Raw genomic sequence first — 18015 nt, 5'->3', positions numbered from 1 at the left:
TGCTGCTGGGCCTAATCATGATGAGAAAGCAAGCTGTCCCCAGAGATGCGAGCCGATTCCATGGTCCCGTGGGATTTTAACAGGGGCTGGCAATTCCTCGGACTCAGCAGCTGGTGGACACATTGGATCAGTCACTTGCGTTGTCAGAAAGCTTTCCGTGGCCCTCGGCTCATCAAGATTTTCGGATCCCTGCTCTTTGTAACATACTTAGCATGAAGAGTATTTTGCCACTCTGATTTTATAGGTATTAACTTATTGTAAGAAATGGATTGCAGGGTGAGTTGAAATAGTAAGAGATAAAGCAAGAAGCAACACGAAAGATGTGATAGGCAGAAATAGATAGGCAGAGAAATGGATGGATGGTTAGATAGATAGATGTACATTACCTTTTTGCCACTCCAATTTTATATGTATTAACTGACTGTAAGAAATGGATAAGAGGAAAGAATAAGAGATAAAGCAGTAATAAGCAATAATAAATACCCTGTGAAGGATGTGAGATATCAGAGAAATAGATAGACAGATAGATAGAGAGATACACAGATGTACATTACCTGTGCCAGTATTATGTGGGCATGAAAAATCACAGCTATCTATAAAAATGCCTGAATCAAAGGGAGCCATGTCCCCAAGTCCATATCTGAACCTAGAATCATGCCAGATGAACCTATTTCCATAAACATGTATCTGGCATGATAAGGTTGCTATTATGCAGCCCCTGATAAGTATCGAAGGAGCCCCAGATCTTTCCAGACTACAGATGGTTTTACAGCTCCCGAACCCTTAAAAAGGAGGACGTGCTTTGTATGTTAGCTAGGAAGGCTGGCTTCAGTGGGAAACATTAAGGGGTCAGCTCAGTGGGAATCTTACAGAATCATCAAGAATTTCCCTTTAGGGTTCGTCTTTCTTTCAAGATACCAAGAGGAAAGATGACTTGGAAGCCTCACTCAGCAGATACAAACCAACACGTTGTTTACACCTGCCTGCCTGCATTTCTCATTGTATCTGTGTTTTCAGGGCTCCCATGTGACTCGCTGGCCAGGTTTTTACATCCTCCAGTGGAAAATGCATAGCCCAATTCCCTGCACTGGGACCAGCCTCTCTCGAGTTGACGATGTCTTGGCCACACTCCAGGTCTCTAATCACAAATGCAAGATCCTGTATTATTATGAGGTGCTTGCCTCCAAGGACTTCAGGTAAGGGGGGAGATGTTGGGGTGATCTGTGGTCTTATGGGGGGCTTCTCGAAAACCACTTTCACGGGGTGCAACAGTTGCCTGAATCCTTTTCGCTTTGATACACCGCCCTGCCTTTGACCCTGCACGATGCAGCACACTAATGGATGGGTTGGTGAAATGGGTATCGTATCTGCAGCTTGTGAAGGTGAATCACGTGGATGCAATCCCAAATTCATCCAGGGATAGCAGGGTTGTTGTTGTTTTTTTAAATGACGTTTCATTGGAGAAAGAAAATGGAGCCAGATGCCTGGGGCAAGGTAACTTTCTCTTCTTTGTGTATTAGTTCCTGCTTTTCATCCCGTCCATCCCTGAAAACAGGGTGTATATTTTCTTTCTGAACAGAAGTAGGGCAACTATGGGATTCTAGATCCCTTTTCCTTAAGAGCTGTAGATGGGGAGGATTTTCAAGGCAGTTTGCTCTTTCATCTTTCCCCGCTCGCTAATTTTCTTCTGCAATGCCTCACCTCCAGGGGTTTTTCTTTCATCTGGTCCAAGACCAGATTTCCCACCAAGGAAGAGCAGAGGAGAGATGGAACATTAAAGGGAAAAGCATTCCTCCCTGCCAATCTCCCCTTCTTTGCAAAATAGGGGGTCATGCAAGAAGAGGGGCCCTCTGTTTGGAATTCATCCTTAGATATGCTCAGCGGGAGACCTTGGGGCACCCTTTGGCTCCTTTTTTCCCCCTTTTATATAATTTTTGTTAAAGATTTTTAAAAAGGAAGATAAAAACTAATGCAAACTAATATGAAGTAAGAAAAGAAAAGAAAGAAATCAAAGAGAAAGCTAAAAGTGCAAGAAAGGGGGAAAAAGTAGAAGAAAAATAGAAAAAAATACAAAGAAGTAACTTCCGATCTTCTTTATAGCAGTTATAAGTACAATCATAAATTTACCTCTTACTCTATGGTTACAATATAACTCTGTTCTTTCTATAATCTTTCCTGTCTAATCATCAAAATCATAAACCATACATTCATTTTTTTTCTGTTTTATGCAAAAAATCCATAAAGGGTTTCTAGTCAGCAATAAATGTAGATATTGTCTTTTTTCTGATCAAAGAAGTCAGTAGCCACCCACAGTCCCCCATTGGGGGGAGATGGGCGGGGACAAATTTAATAAATAGATAAATAAAAAATAAAAATAAATTTAGCCATCTCAGCGAGTTCCATCATCTTCACCAACCATTCCTCCATGGTGGGTAGTGCCGAATCTTTCCATCTTCGTGTGTACAATAATCTCGCTGTCGTTGTCATATATAAAAACGAAGTTCCATGACTTTGGTGAAGATGATGGAACTCGCAGAGATGGCCAAACTGACTTCTTCAATCAGAGAAATGATAATATCTACGTTTATTGCTGACTGGAAGCCCCTTACGGACTTTTTGCACGAAACAGAAAAAAATGCACTTACGATTTACGGTTCTGACGATTAGAAAAAAGAAATAATAGAAAAAAGAGAGGTTTTCTTACTGTAACCATAGAGTAAAAGGTAATTTTGTATTGGTACTTATAATTGCTGTAAAGAAACTTGGAAGCTACATCTTTCTATGTCTTTTTGTTCTTTCTTTTCGCCCTTTTGTCTTTTTCTTTTCTCTTTTCTTTACATTCGTTCTTACTTTTTATCACCTTTTAAAAATTCTTAATAAAAATGATATTAAAAAAAAAACAAAGTTTGGGGGAGCTGGGTTCTGCCTCCGTCCACTTCTTTGTCTTGCTCCACTGACTTTTTGGGGTTGGACCTTGACCAACAACCGAAGAGTCGAAATGCGATTCTCAGCAGCGCACCGTGACCCAAATTGTTGCTGTTAATCGTAGGAGCAGAAATGCTCCTTTCTTTGCTAGGCTCAAAACAATGCAACCGAGCGCCTGGGGGAGTGGGGGGGATGATATTGTCTGTTCTTGGCCATCTGCCCTCTGAGCAGCTCTTGCAGAAGTGACGTCTTCTGGCAGCCCATGAGATCCCTGCGGACGCCGGACAGTGAGACTCCAGCTGTGCCGGAACACGCTAAACCCTGCAGAAAGCAGGCTGATGACGTCAGCCAAAGCACTGGGGGTATCATTAAAGCCAGAAGATAATCACCGCTTCCCTTTCTTCCCTCCCCCTTCCAGAGGGTCCATGACAAGCTTGGAGTCATGCACTAGTGGGTTTTCACAGCTCAGCGGAGCAACCACCTCTTCCAATCGGTCGCAAAGCAGCTCTTTGGTCTCGAGATAGCATCGCCTGGGAACACGCGGAGCACCGGACTGGCCCCCGCTGGACCAAGTTGTTTCCCTCAAGGCTGCGCCACGGCACGACCCGCGGAGGCTCCAGGCAGCGTGTAGGAACGGCCGCGCCGGGGACCCCCAGAGACGCTTTTAGCAACCTGCCTGAAATCCTTCCTCCCTCCCTCCCTTCCTTTTTCCCCCTAGAATAGACTGAAACAGCTTCTAAATCTTGAAGACTGGCCATCTCCGATTGTATATTAGCAAATCTTGGGGTTGGAAGGCCTACTATTTTTGCATGGATTTTACAAAATTCGTAGGGTCAAAGGGCTCTTCCCAGTCAGCACCATTCTACCTAATTGTAAGGCTAGCTGAGGTGGCCTCCCCCATTAGGGGCGTTAGAGCCAAAAAACAAAAACACCTCCCGGGCCCTGGTTAGGTTCTTTGCGCATCAGCAATGCCATTTGTATTTCAGCAAGGTACAAAAAGGTGCCTCGCTAGCAGAATTTAGATGCAAACTGCTGATGTGTACATAAATAGATTTGGGATGGGAGGAGGGGGGAAATCAGGTTTCAGGAAACTTAACTCAGAGATGTTAGAGACCTATTTAGAACTGTCTAACGCATTGGAATTGAGAAACACGCACCAGTTTCCTACAGCGCACTGATACAGCTCTCTCTGGCAAGGAGCACCAGTTTCTCTTCCCCCTTTTTTTTTCTCAGGTCTGTGAGCAATAATTTAGATCTCTGCCCGCTCGGTTTGCTCAGGGTAGAAAACGAGTTTCACTCCACAAAGGGCTAAGCAAAGCAATATTTCATTTCTACAGGCACAAAACTCTTTCACAGTGTTAAAGGAGCGGTTGTTTTAGGAAGCAGGAGCTAACACAAGTTAGGGTAGGCACTTTAAGAGTGTGTGTGGGTGTGTGAGTGTGTGTGGGTGTGCATGCATTTCTATGTATATATTCAGATAGATATAGATATATGGAACTTAAATACTTAAGTCCAATTTACGGAAACAAGATTAAGGCTTAAATTAATGATTTGTATCATTTTGTAGGCCCAACCTGATTATTTATTATGGGATACGCCTCCTTGTTTTAAGTATTGGCCTTTTAAGCCAAGAAGAATGGGGTGGGGTTCTGGTACCTTCAGCTTTATATTTTGGAGGGGTTGCCTAGTTTCTAACTAGTTATTTTTGGAGACCTGCTTGCGTTACACAGAAGAAACTCTGCGGATTTCCAATACCTCGAATCTATGGGGTGAATTTTCTAAACCGCAGCAAGGAACCTGTTGTCGTTGAGGAACGGCTCTGGTGACAAAGTCCTACAGTGGGGAAACGTTGATTTTTGTAAGTATTCGTTCTTCTAAAACAACGACATCAAGGACTGAAACATATCAGTTGGGAAAAGTCACGGTTCATCCAGAATACAGTTGTGTGAAGTTAATATACAAACGGAGGGAACCATAATGGGTGAGATACTTTCAACTGGGAATGACGTGTGGAGTTTCCTTGGAAAGTTTATTTTTCCATCAAGGACAGGATGAATAGGGAGACGATGGGACGAGATTCAGCATGCCTCTAGGTGGTCAGAGGGGTATACAATTGCGTTGGGGGGAGAATATAAAATCAACCAGGGACCTTCTGTTCTTTGCCACTGTTACCTCCATAAAGAGAATCTAGGAAGATATTTAGTTTCCTAAGCTTGTCTTGAAAGCTAGGATGTATAAGTCCCATTCTTGGCTGCTTCACTGGATGTTAGACAGAATTGCACACAACATGCTATATTATTATTATTATTATTATTATTATTATTATTATTATTATTCCTTCTTCGAGCAGTAGGAAACAGGAGGGAGGGGGTGAATTTTGGGCAGAAACCGGAAAGTGAATAAAATATCTTTGTACCCTCCATAGCTCTTTCCTTCCTTCCACTGTACATACCACATGGTCACCATAAAGAAAAGTTCTTTATTGTAAGACGGATGCATAATTCTTGAATAACAGCGCAGATAGGAGGATCCTAATTTCTCTCTGAAGTAAAATATGGCAATCTCTAGTCTTGGGGGGTGGGGGGTGGGGGGGGTGCCTGGCACCATGAAGCATGTTTCTGCAACAGAGCAGTACACCAGTGTCCTCCCCTGTGGGGATTCATTGATCCCCTAGCAGCATGGCTGACCGCTGTGGAATCACCTTGGAACAGCAAAGTTGCAGAGGTAGGTAGCAAACGGGATTTTTGGCACGCTCACCCAGTTGGGGCAGATGTTGCTCTTCTGCAGATCAGAAATTGCTTGGGGCTCCTTTGACTGCCGCCTTAGCTTCTATCGTAGGCAAAAGAAAGGGTATAGGTAGATTCCAATGCAATTCCATGTCTCCTTCTTCAGAATTAAAATCCCACCAAGTTTAAAAGTATGTTTTGAACTTTACAATATTAGCACATTCAGAGAACTACAGGACCCTCTCTTGATACGAAGGTAAGAAGCACCTCCAGTTCTCAGGGTGTCAGTCTGATCCCAGTTCATGTTTAGCACCGTGGACTGACCTCATATATAAAACTGATAGAAACTTGGGCTCAATATAAGGACGTATCAGTTTTCTACGTGAATGCTGTCTCTAAATAATTCGATAGGAGGCTCCTAATGGTTTAAAAGAGGTGCTTTGTGGGGTGCAGGCATTGCACCTTTTTGAGGCTTCTGTGTGAGCCTGGAAAAAGTGCAGCTGCTTTAACACCTCAACTTATTAAAGCAGCCGCATCACCCGGAAAAAGGTGCAGCTGCTTTAAAAGGGTACGGAGCTTGCATTTCTGCACCTCCTGAATCATTTCTAAAGGATGTACACACAGTCCTAGTGTTTAAAGGGCTACATTTGTTTTCTTCTTCGTTTGCTTTTATTTGAACACCGGCAAGGGTCGGAGGGTATCTGAGTCATCATCTCAAATTTCATCAGGGAATCAATTCCAAAACTGAGTTAGGCATTGTACAGAAAGCCCTTTCTGTCTCTTGGGAGGAATAGGAATTAGCAATTTGTTCTCTTCTCCTATCTGAGCACTCATGTATTCACTCATTTTCTCCACTCACACAGGAAGCTAGAATTCCAAATTTGGATAAATAGAAGTATAGATATTTGAGACACATTGAAATGCCAACATCACATGGAATGGTTTGCTAGCAAGTAGGAGGTCTAGGCTTTACTTTCCTGCACAAAATTCTTCCCTTTTCCTCTTTGGGAACTGGGGGTGTGTGTGGGTTAGGGCAGGTTTCTACAAATAGCATACTGCTATTCCCTTTCTTAATATGAAGAGCAACTGGATATTTTAAATTCAAGTACCATGCTCACAGCCCATCTTTGATGTTATTAAGACTGGGTTGCTCCTTTCCTGTTGCTCTGCTAGTTGTCTGAACCACTTTATAGTAACCTTTTGATGCAAGCATAATACTTGTGTGTAGATGGTAAGTGAACCATCTAAGATGAAAGCTATCTTCACGGCATTTTAGAGGTTTTGCAGGAAGTGTCTTAGCAGCTCAGCAGGTTGGAAAGCCTTCCTAAAGTATTATTATATGTTTATCCATATATATGTGGATAATTGAGTTGAATTGAGTTGGGTTGGGTTGAGTTGAGAGAGATCAACTCAAGGTAGAAAACACGCCTGCCTCCTATTTCCCCATAACAACCCTGTAAGGTGGGTTGGGATGAGAAAGAGAGGGACTGGCCCAAAGTCACCCATCTGGCTTTCACGCCTAGGAGAGGCCTAGAACTCAGTGTCTCCCAGTTTCTACGCCAGCACCTTCACCACTATACCAAACGGGCTCTCAAAAATGGCAATCAGTATTATCAAGGCGAAACTAGGTATCCTTGGAGTCACACCACTGGAATGGCATTTAATTTTGCAGCTGGATAAGTGGTAATTTGGCAAAGCAAATGACACAACTAATGAGTCTCCATGGAGGGGGGTCAAAAAAGCCAAGATGGCCACCATCGCCATGCAATTGAAGCCCTGCCCCCTGCCATCTTGGCTCTTTTGACCCCTCCCCCATGGATGCCCATTCCAAGTAATAGAGTGGCAGCTGGTTTAATTTTAATGGAGATCCATTTCTATCAAAGGGGAGCAAATGGTTTCCAGATCACTTTCTTATAAGTTCTTGTAGGTTCGTGGCCAAGAAATGTGACCCAGAAGCTATGTTTTGGCAGTTCTTCTGCTAAAAGCTGAGAATTATTAGTACATTTCTTCTCCCATTTTGCTGTCATTTGAAATGAATGAAGAAACAGAGTAATATTGTTTTTAATTTATAGTATGGACAAAGGGGAAGAGTAGTATCTACTAGAAATCTCTGGATGTTAAAGTGACCTATTGTTGAGAGACTCATGTAACATGTACATTCAATCATATTTAATCTGGGTCTACCTAGTTCTCCTAGCTCTATTTACTTTTTTGGAATTTGGTCCCTAGCATTGTCACCCCAAAGTCAGTTTTAATCCTTGGTCTGAGAAATGGTATAATATTATGTGTTTTAGTGCTAGAGCCACGATTGGCTTTCAATGCAAATGTTCAAGTGCTTTGTATATCCTCTGGAAAACTAACCATGGTTCATAATCCCCAGAATCCAAAGCGTTAGAGTTAGAGAAATGGTAAATATTATAAATACTGTAAGTTATTGTAGCTGTTTAAAAAGCATACACTCCCAAGCGTTTTCTTCATCTTTTAATCATGGTTCCAAGCAACTGGGAAACGTTACTATCTCAATGTATGCCAGACAACAAAATCCATCTGAGGATATAAAGAAGATTCTAAACTCTTCTTCCTAACTCGTCTTTTTGAACTTAACTTATCGTTAAGAGTACCAAGGAGTTTGCTTTCAGAACTTTTCCAACAGGCCTCTAAATGGTTATACTGATTGTAGATGACTCACTTTCCAGTTGCTTCTTCCTAAAAACTAAAATTGCCCATTTCTCCCTCATGGACAACATGGTAATACACTTGCATAGATAAAAGGATCTCTTAGTTGAAATAGGAGTTTAATGATCTGCAAAGCCATTCTCCTTTGGGAATTTTAAGGCACAAATTTGCAGAAAACTCTCATATGGTTGGATTGCCAACTTATAAGAGAATGCTTTTCAATAACTGATACAATCCTTTGCAGTCTTCACTCAACTCAGGATAGAGAAGATGGAAAACTGAGGCTAAGAGAGCAACTCTAAAGGTTGCTTATGAACACCACCAGGGAGATAAGAAAGTCAGTCTGATCTCCTGGGTCAAACCAGGGTCTTTGGGAGCACTGCATTCTTTCAAGCCGATTTCCTTCCTAGAAGATCCCTTGGGCAGGGACGAACCCCCATCCCTCAGACAGGCTGTAATGATCTGTGGGAATATCCTTGAGAGACAGGAGGAGGAAGAGCCACAGCCAGGGCAACGGTCAGATGAGAGACAGCCTTGAGACTTTCAAGATTAATGTTAGCCCTTCAGGGTTCTCCAGACAAGAAATCAAAACCATGAGTACTAACACTACCTTTATTGTAAGGTTACAGTAACTGAATCTTCCCAGTCTGAAACCACATCTCTTCCCCACTTCTCTTTACTTTCCAGGGAACTAGGGAGGGTCCCTTCTGAGACGCTTTCCCCACCTGCATTCCTTCTCTGGGCTGAGATGTCTCTTATCTGACCATTGCCCCGGCTGCGGCTCTTCCTCCTCCTGTCTCTCAAGGATATTCCCATAGACCATTACACAAGATTGGAAGGAAAACAAGATTCTTGTGTTTCTTCCCTTCCATCTTCATTGCAGGATCTCATGTTCGGAGCAAACGTTGCTTCTTCTGCTGAGCTCCTCCCTGAAGCCTCCGCTTTTGCTTGTCGGACATCTCTAATGCTGTAGGCCCAGGCTTTCTCTAAACTTTCTCCAACCACCTTGGAAGGGGTCCATTGGAAGAAGGGAAAGCGGGCAGCCACCACGCAGGCCTCATCTGGGAGTTCGGAAAGCAGCTTTTTCTCCAGTTGAGGTACCTGCAAAAGGACGTCAGATCTGCACCGTAGCAATGGGAACCACAGCAAGAGTTATTTCACCACTACCAGGACACTGTCCTTGGCTCATTGCCGAGAGTTTTTTAGCTATGCTACTATCTCTTTTGTGAGGCTTGTCACAGAATGGGTGGTGATTAAGACACCAGGCATGTGTCTTGTGCGGTGGACGTCCACAGCAAACCACAACGACACCCCCAAATGCCATTATTGGTTCTTGTGGATGGATGTCTGATGCAAGGATGTTGAGTCATGGCATTTGCGTGATGACATCGCCATGGACGTGTCGTCATTCCCTCCCCCCGTCAGCCACCCAGCCCCTGATCACCCACAGGCTTATGTTATTGAAGGGATCTGTTTTTAGATGCTGGAAAAGTTGGGGCCAGGCTCAGCACCCTCCACCCCCCCCCCCAGTTGTATTTAGCTGACAGAGAAAGTGTCCTGGACAGCTTCTACTCACCACACTGGGGGCCAAGAACACTGTCACGTTGCTGCAGTCAGAGAGATCTGCCTTAAAAATGCCAAGGGGGGGGGGGAATTAGAATGGGTGAGGCAAGTGGTCTTGCCAAACAAATACAATAAATGGGTTTATTTATCAATAACAGTACATTTGTTATGGATGTTTTTATTGTCCTAATGTGATGGAATGGTGTTATGAAGGCCACGCTAAGGGAGATAAGCGTTTCCTTGGCTCCCAGCAGGAGTGTGGGAAGTTTAAGAAGATTAGACTGGCATCACCCTAAGGAATTCACGGGGTTGTGGCTGGCTGGCTTGGGAACTGAGGTTCAGTCTGGAGAGATTTCTGTCTTGAGGTGGAAGCTAATAAACGCAACAGAACTGTATTGCACTGTCTGGTGGAGTTCTTTGGGCTGAACCTGACATCAATCTCTCCAGACTGAACCTCAGTTCCCAAGCCAGCCAGCCTCAACACCGTGAATTCCTTAGGGAGGTGCCAGCCTCATCTTCTTAAACTTCCCACACTCCTGTTGGGGGCTAAGGAAATGCTTATCTCCCTGAACATGGCCTTCATAAGTCCATTCCATCACATGTAACCACCCAGAGTCCCTTTATGTAAGGTGGGTGATCATATGATTTGTGAACTGCCCAGAGTCGCTGGGAGTTGGGTGGCATATAAATATTATTAAATATAAATCAAACCAATCAATATGGAGTTTTTGGTGCTCTCTGGGCTTGGCTGTTTGCTTGCAGACATTTCATTATCCAACTAGGTAACATTTATTTATTTATTTGGTTAATTGATATAGCCACCCATGTCGCAGATGTGACTCTGAGCAGCGTACAAAGTTAGAAACACACAAACAATACAACCAAATAACCCAAAACATAACCAAAATTAAAAAAAAAACATTAACAACAATAAAAACCATTAAAAAGGCATAGTCTGCAGGAGAGTACGCTCAGTTTCCCTAGCATTACAGCCACTTTGCAGGCTCCATACCCATATCATGATGATGTTACCTAGTCGGGTAATGAGACGTCTGTGTGATGGAATGGAATTATGAAGGCCAGGCTCAGGGAGAAAAACATTTTCTTACATCTCCTGAGGAGCGTGGGAGATACAAGAGGATGAGACTGGCACCTCCCTGAGGAATTCACAGTGTTGTGGCTGGCATTACTTGGGAGCTGGGGTTTCAGTCTGGGAAGATTCTTGCTAGAGGTTGTAGCTAATAAACATAGCTGGACTGAATTTACATGGTCTCTTGGAGTTCCTTGGGCTAGGCCTGACAGTCTGCAAGCAAACAACCAAGCTCAGAGAGCACCAAGGACTCCACAGTTCAACCCTGAGCTTCAGAGAGTCTCTTCTACTGGAATCAATCCACATGCTGTGGTCCTAAGCACTCCCGCTGATGGAACCATAGCCTACTTTCCCTGTCTCCTCACCTGGAGTCAGCAATTGGGCCTTTGTGGAAATGCAGGCCTCTTGACAAGAGCGCACCTCTTATTCAACTATCTGGGCGGAGGTTCTCTTAAATGTGCTTTGTTCTTGGGAGATTTCTCCCATCAAGTGCTACCTCCCTCTTCTTTGCAGATGGTGGCCTTGGTTCCTCAAGGACACCCATGGGGAGAACTGAGATCTCCACCTCTGCATTCACAGAAGATGCTTACCTGTGGTCAGAAGAATCGACAGGATCGGTCTCTTTAGTCAATATGGCAAAAGCAGGGCCATGCTACCGCCATGCAAGTTCAGCCCCTTTGTACGTGCATGACACACATATGAAAGGGATGAAGCTTGCAATGCAACAGTGCTGCAACACTGTTTGCATCATTTGACTCCACCTGCTCTCCTGACTTCTAACCATGACAAGTATGACCCAGTTTTCTCAGTTCTGAAAAGGACAAAAGCATTCAACTCTAATCTAACCAAATAGACTAGGTTCACACAGCCTGCTAAAGTATGGTTGGCTAACACAGCCTATTAATGAATGACCAGGAGAAACAATCTGGGGTCCTTGATCTAATTTCAAAAGCCCCTTGCATCTGATCATTTTGAAGGTTGGGAACTAGATATAACTTCCTTCCCTGGTGGCCTGCGGCTTGGAAGAGGTGTCCATTAAAAAAAAAATAAATGGTTGGTTCAACTCCTTTGGGATCTGGCCCCACCTACTACTAGTTTTGGCCCCACCCATTCATGGCATATCTTCCTGCTGCAAGATTGGAGCCATCAGCTAAAAGAGGCTTCCGACTCTGTGTTGAATCATCTGCAATGTTTATATTTTTATATTCTGCTGTATGCCAGAATGAGACTCTCTCTACACATAAAAAACCCTAACCGACATCATAAAAACAAAGCAGCTAATTAGTAAAAATCATCACTGGCCTAAATAAGACACATCTCCCCCAGGGCCCAATCCCAATTAATAGCAAAGATCAAATGCTCTATGGAGCAATACCATTTTAACAGCCTTCCTGAAGAACATCAGAATGGGCACCAAGTGAACCTTGTGTGTGCGTGTGTGTGCCCACAAGTCAGTTTTTGACTCCTGGCGACTGCCTGGAGAAGTCTGTGCAATTTTCTTGGCAAGGTTTTTCAGAAGGGGTTTGCCGTAGCCTCCTTCCTAGGACTGAGAGAGAGGGACTGGCCCAAGGTCACCCTGTTGGCTTTGCGCTCAAGACAGGACTAGAACTCACGCCTCCTGGTTTCTAGTCTGGTGCCTTAACCACTACACCAACCTGGCTCTCAGGTGAACTTTTGGGGGGAGGCTATACCAAGGGGAAGGGGCTGCACTGAAGAAACACAGCCTCTGGGCCCACCCAACTGCTTGGGTGGGGATACCTTAAGCATCTCACTCCAAAGAAGGAATGGGATAACTCTGTTTGATGGAGATGGCCCTGAAGATGCTGGGACCAAGCCACGAAGGGCTTTACAAGTTAAAACCAGCACTTTGAATTGTCACCCAAAACTGACCTGAAGCGAATGCAAAATGGGTTTACATGGTTGCAGTGATTCTCACCTACCAGCAAACAAGACTGCTGATATTGCACCAATTGCAGTTTCTAAAGAGTCTTCAAAGGCAGCCCCATGTAAAGCACGTTGCAGTAGTCTAGCTTTGAGATGATAATGGCATGAATTAGCATCATCAAAGCCTCCAAGATTAAACATGATAGCTCAGTCACCATTTCCTAGGAGAGGACTATTCTCTGCCATGCTTGGCACTCCTGGCCTCTCTTTCCTAAGGTTCCAGACCTTCAGAGACAACTTGTGAAACAGACAGATGTGGAGACTACTGCCCTCCAGAGGTTTGCTGAAGTCCAATTCCCAGGAGTCTGAGCCAACACAGCCACCATGGAAACAAAAAATACTTTCAACGGGCTGTTTTCCAAAAGTCCTTCAAATGCCACCCCATTTACAGAACCAGAGGTTGGAGCCTCACAGATCATGACTTGGTTGCAGAATGGAGAGGAACCACACCAGGGTTATGGTGCTCACCTGCAAACCTGTCTATCCTGTTTCTACTCTTACTTTAACAACTCCCATGAATTGCTACATGAACATGTAGTTTCCATGTTGAAAATAACAACCTTCCAAAGATCTTGTTGGCGATAGAGAACTTTTCCATAGCAGCCAGCCCGCCATGCATGAAAATGGGAGAGCTTCAAGAGCCATGGGTTGAGTTCGTAGCCAATAACTGGTCGGAAACCTTGCTTATGGGCCTCCAATACCTAGAAACACAGAAGACACAGATGCATGTTTCCCAATGTCGGCAGCTTTAGGACATGTGGATTTCAACTCCCAGAATTCCCCAGCCAGCATATGTGAGTCTAGGGTGAGAAACTGGGAGGTTACAAGGTTGGCCAACTGGGCACCTACCAGCCACAGACACCAGACAGGGTTCAATTCAACTCAAGATGGGCACAACCATTATAGATTCCCTAATCTTTCCGCATCGCTCGTAATATTTGTGCCTCCCTGTGCATTTTCTCAAAGAAATCTGTTATATTTGCAACACCTATGCAAAAAAGAGTTTTACTGTATCTTTTACTGGAGAAGATCTTGTGTGCTTTCTGGATAAAGAAGGCAATAATTGCTGCTCCAGAAGGACAAATGAAAAAAATGGGCCTACATGAACCAGAAGCTTGCTCTTCTTTAATCTAGATTTATATCTCAATATTTCTCAGGAATTCAAGGGTCCGCACTCTTTCCTTGATCCCCCTCCCCCCACAACCACCACTCTGTAGGGTAGGTTCTGTTGAGTGATAATGAATGGCCCAAAATCACCTAGGGAGCTTTCATGGAGGGATCTGAACCTGGGTTCTAAGTTCAATGTCGTATCTCTACAGTTAGCTCTCAACTTGTCCATCAATTTTGTTTCAGTCTGGAGAGAGACAGTGGTGGTGGTGATGGACCAGGACTGAGGAGCTCATGGTTCAGATAGGATGAATGTGAAATTGCCTTTTAGGATTGAGGGAGAAGGAGGAGGAGGAGGAGGAGGAGGAGGAGGAGGAGGAGGAGGAGGAGGAGGAGGAGAGGAGAAGGAGAAGGAGAAGGAGAAGGAGAAGGAGAAGGAGAAGGAGAAGAGGAGGAGGAGGAGGAGGAGGAGGAGGAGGAGGAGGAGGAAGAGAAAGCCATGCTGGCTCAAAATTCTGGTAGCTGAAATCCACACATCTTAAAGTTGCTAAGGTTGAGAAACACCGTTTTAGACTATAGGTTCTTGGGGCAGAGCCTTTTTGAGTAGAAACAAGAGTGGTAAAGTGGACAGAGTGCAGAAAAGAATCACTTTGAGGCATATAAAAGGGCAAAGAGCGTTACAGGAGAAGCATAGGATCTGTCCAGGGATCAGAAGAAGAGTTTATCTCAGCCACCATGGGATGGAGGGGGAGGGCAGGGCCCCCCGAGCAGCATCTGTAGCAAGCCATGATGTCCATCTGACCTGTGCACAACGGGTCATCAGCAAATGTCATCTGCTCCCTACCCCTGCCCTCCTGGGGTGGCAGGGAGCAAATGCACGCAGCCTTAAAATACAGGATTTAAGCCTTGGGCTGCTCTTACGATTCTGCCATCGCCGGAGCCTAAATCCACCAGCTTCCCTGAGTGCCCTTTTAGCAGTGACATCATGTTCTGGACTTGCTTGGCACTGGACGGCACGTACGGCACCTGAGTCACAGAAAAGGGGGTGATGAGCTTTGTGGGAAACAGAGATTTCTCCGCCCTAGAGATGCAGGCCTTCCATGAGTCAATCCTTGACTGAACAGACTTCGGGGGGGGGGAGGGGGCATCTGATGCCCCAACGTCCATTAAATCTGAAATGCAATCATTTGCACAATGGCAACCGTTCACTAATTATGGCATTTGTCTCAGTCCCTCCCTGACCTCCCTGCGCAGACGGCATAAACGGACTCCAATGACGTAAATCTCATGCCATTTCGTGTAAACTCAAGTGCTTTTTGGGGGGACTGTTTTGGGTGCTATAGATTTCTCCATCATTTCAAGGCGAAACCAGCATCCAAATCCAGACAGAAATTAGCCGTCCAACCCACTAAACGAGATCCACTGAGGCTTTACTGCAACTGGTTAGACTGGGCTGGGAACCTCTTTGCAGCTAGAAGGCTGTACTTTTTACTTAAAAAAAAAAATGAAATACTTTTTTCAGACCTCCCAATTCTTCAGGAGACGTGGCTGAAGGGGCAGAGCCAAATGCTTTGCCCACTGGGGGGAGGGTTAAGGGGAACCGGGCCCCCTTTTACTCTTATACTGGCCCAAGACCAGGGGAGGGGACAACGATCCGCTATGGAGAGTTTTAAGGGAGGGGTTCAGTGGTTTGGTCCCAGGTTTTGGCAGTGCAATCTGGGGTTGTACCAGGGGCTGAATGGGGGGGGGGGCAGGATGTGGCCTGCCCACTCCTAGGCTAGTCACCTTCACCTCTGGGCTTAAAAATGATCTGAAGTCAGATACCTGCAGAGAGACTTTGCGGAAGCCGAGGGCCAATGCTCCAGTCCAAGCAAAGTAGATGAGAAAGCCGGCGCTGGACGCAATTTGGAGAGGACGCCAGCTGCCTCCCTTCTGCTGCAGCTCGGCGGCTTCTGCTTCTAAAAAATCATCCCACTCCATGCCTGAGAAAGGAAAGATTTGCAGGTCGCTTCCCCAGATAGGTGTGGTCTGTTTGCTGCAAGCAGGGACCCAACTGGGGCGGCAAGACGCACTTACTCACCTCTGGCTAAATTCTGCTTTATTCCTCAGAGGGGAATCTGAGCCAACAGAGCACCCTGTGGCTGGGTCTGCACCACCCATTTTGGGATCAAGCTAACTTGTGGGTCAGAAGGTTTTGCAAATCCAGCCTCTGGATCTGGGGCAGTTGAGAAAGAGATGCTCTCACCAGGCTGGAGCAGGATTAGATCATTTCAAACGCTGGACACCAGCATCTTTAAGACTGTAATATTTATTTGCAGCCTGATAAATCTGCCTTGTTTGTTGTGTGGGCCGGGGGGGGGGGGGAAGGGGGGAGAAGAGAGGCAGCACAGGGTCCTGGATGTCTGTCCCCAAGTCCCACCTTGAGGGCAGCCCCAACTGCAGGCCTAAATTTATCTGTTTATCTAGATTAAGCAACACGTTGATGTAGGAATAAACTTGCACAGGATCACTCTTTATCCTTTGAGGGGTGATAAGGCCCTTGGTTTGCCTTATCTGGATACAACTTGCAAGAAAGTTGCAAAGCAGAACTTTTGTGTATACAAATGGACAGGAGAGAAGGGAAGGGAGGGACGAAGGGGAGGAAGGAAGGAAGGAGGGGAGGGAAGAAGGAAGGAAGGAAGGAGGGGAGGGAAGAAGGAAGGAAGGGAGGAGGGGAGGGGGGAAGGAAGGGAGGAGGGAAGGGAGAGGGGAAGGAAGAAGAGAGTGAAGGGAAGGAGGAAGGAAGGAAGGAAGGGAGGACTGCAGCAGACCCTAACACAAGAGTTGAACATTTGCCATCTGGCTGCGGATCCCATGGAAGCGTGGAGCCCGTTAAATGTCTGGTATATACATTTAGATGGCATTCTTCCCTGTCTTTTTGTTGTTATAGTTTTTTAAAATGGTTTTTAATCGGTTTTTAATGGATAAGTTAGGCGAGTTGTTTAGTTTGGGTTTTACTTGTGTACACGTGCAAGTGAGATGGGCGGCTCTGGACACTCAGCACAGCCCATCCATCCGGGCCCAGAAACCAGCGCAATCCGCGTTCACGAAGGTCCAGTCCTCGTATTTCTTGGAGGTCTGCTGGACCTTCCCTGGCTTTGCGCGCCCAGGGATCCGGCCCCGTCGGCAAAAGCGCCGCTCGTCCGGGCTGCAGGCCGCTCTCCTTCCGCCCCCGCCGCCCCTTTCGTTGAGTTTGCGTTTTACTTGGGTTCAGTGCAAGTGGACAACTTTGCAGCCAAACACCCTTCCAGGGCAGCGCGGGGCCATCCCTACTGGCGCGGGGGGGGGGGGGATGGGCCAGCCCCCCCGCCCCCTGGGGCTCCCTTCTCCCCTTCCCCGGTTTCTCTCCCGCGTGGCTTTCCGTCCTGTCTCCTTTCACCCAACCCCGGTGCCACTTCGAATCGCGGGGCGCAGCCAAGGGCGCAGAAAGCGCTGCCAGCCTCCCGCCCGCCTCCAGCTGCTTAGCCGGGGACCATGGGCTTGGCAGTCCACCCCGACGCCGACGCCGGCGCGCGGCGGCGTTCTTCTCCGTCCTCGCAGCCCCGCGCGCCGCTCTGCTTTACCTCCGGGTCTCCCCCGCTTTCCGACCCTGAGCGAGGCTGCTCCGCTCTCGCCGCCCGTCCGCGGAGGGGGCCGGGCAGAGGGCAACCCCGGAGGCCGGGCCCCAGCCCGCCCAGGGGCGGCTGCGGCTCCGGCCCGGGAGGCGTGCTCGGGCTGCGGGCGCCGTGCCCCGAAGTCGCCGAGAAGGCGCGCTCCGCTGGGGAAGGCCTGACCCAGGTTTGGGGGGTGGGTGGTGGGTCCGGCGATCCCCTGCCCCACGGGTCGGGTTCACACGGACACGCGCAACTCCCCCAAGGAGCTGTGGGAATGCGGCCCCCGAGGCTTTAAGTGACGCGGGCGAGCGCGCTGGTTTAAGGCAAGTTGAGCAGGGCCGTTGGGTGAATC

The 18015-nt window shown here is 46.4% G+C and overlaps 3 protein-coding genes across 3 annotated transcripts in view; 2 read left to right on the top strand and 1 right to left on the bottom strand.

Annotated features, from left to right (window-relative positions):
* SEC14L5 (SEC14 like lipid binding 5) overlaps nucleotides 1-5337 on the top strand; it is a 48142-nt gene extending 42805 nt beyond the window's left edge. Inside the window, exons 16-17 of the mRNA XM_088153005.1 lie at nucleotides 1018-1196; nucleotides 3344-5337. Of these exons, the coding sequence (XP_088009131.1) occupies nucleotides 1018-1196; nucleotides 3344-3449 (285 nt within the window). The 3' untranslated portion in view covers nucleotides 3450-5337. The remainder of the gene's footprint in view (nucleotides 1-1017; nucleotides 1197-3343) is intronic.
* A 2779-nt stretch (nucleotides 5338-8116) lies between these two features.
* LOC103064991 (adenine nucleotide translocase lysine N-methyltransferase-like) lies at nucleotides 8117-17765 on the bottom strand. The gene is made up of 6 exons (XM_088153060.1): nucleotides 17634-17765; nucleotides 15856-16013; nucleotides 14953-15057; nucleotides 13485-13625; nucleotides 9904-9954; nucleotides 8117-9428 (listed from the first exon to the last, which is right to left on the bottom strand). The coding sequence occupies exons 2-6, from the start codon at nucleotides 16009-16011 to the stop codon at nucleotides 9150-9152; spliced, it is 732 nt and encodes a 243-aa protein (XP_088009186.1). The 5' UTR covers nucleotides 16012-16013; nucleotides 17634-17765; the 3' UTR covers nucleotides 8117-9149.
* WDR90 (WD repeat domain 90) overlaps nucleotides 16799-18015 on the top strand; it is a 48393-nt gene continuing 47176 nt past the window's right edge. The window contains exon 1 of the mRNA XM_025164355.2: nucleotides 16799-16913. Within this exon, the coding sequence (XP_025020123.2) occupies nucleotides 16907-16913 (7 nt within the window). The 5' untranslated portion in view covers nucleotides 16799-16906. The remainder of the gene's footprint in view (nucleotides 16914-18015) is intronic.

Source organism: Python bivittatus, unplaced genomic scaffold (genome assembly GCF_059951505.1).
Source record: "Python bivittatus isolate LINGU-HERP-01145 unplaced genomic scaffold, Pbiv_v1 ctg000030_np1212, whole genome shotgun sequence".
NCBI lineage: Eukaryota > Metazoa > Chordata > Lepidosauria > Squamata > Pythonidae > Python > Python bivittatus.
The sequence above is the reverse complement of the archived record's forward strand: the minus strand, read 5'-3'. Positions and strand labels throughout refer to the sequence as shown.

What these genes read in the sequence shown, in the direction of transcription:
- LOC103064991 (XM_088153060.1), bottom strand. Translation starts at nt 16,011, where the DNA reads ATGGAGTGGGATGATTTTTTAGAAGCAGAAGCCGCCGAGCTGCAGCAG. An exon ending in TCCGCAAAGTCTCTCTGCAG is followed by an intron (nt 15,058 to 15,855) that starts GTATCTGACTTC and finishes TCTGTGACTCAG; the next exon opens with GTGCCGTACGTGCCGTCCAG. An exon ending in TGTTCTTGGCCCCCAGTGTG is followed by an intron (nt 9,429 to 9,903) that starts GTGAGTAGAAGC and finishes GTCCTTTTGCAG; the next exon opens with GTACCTCAACTGGAGAAAAA.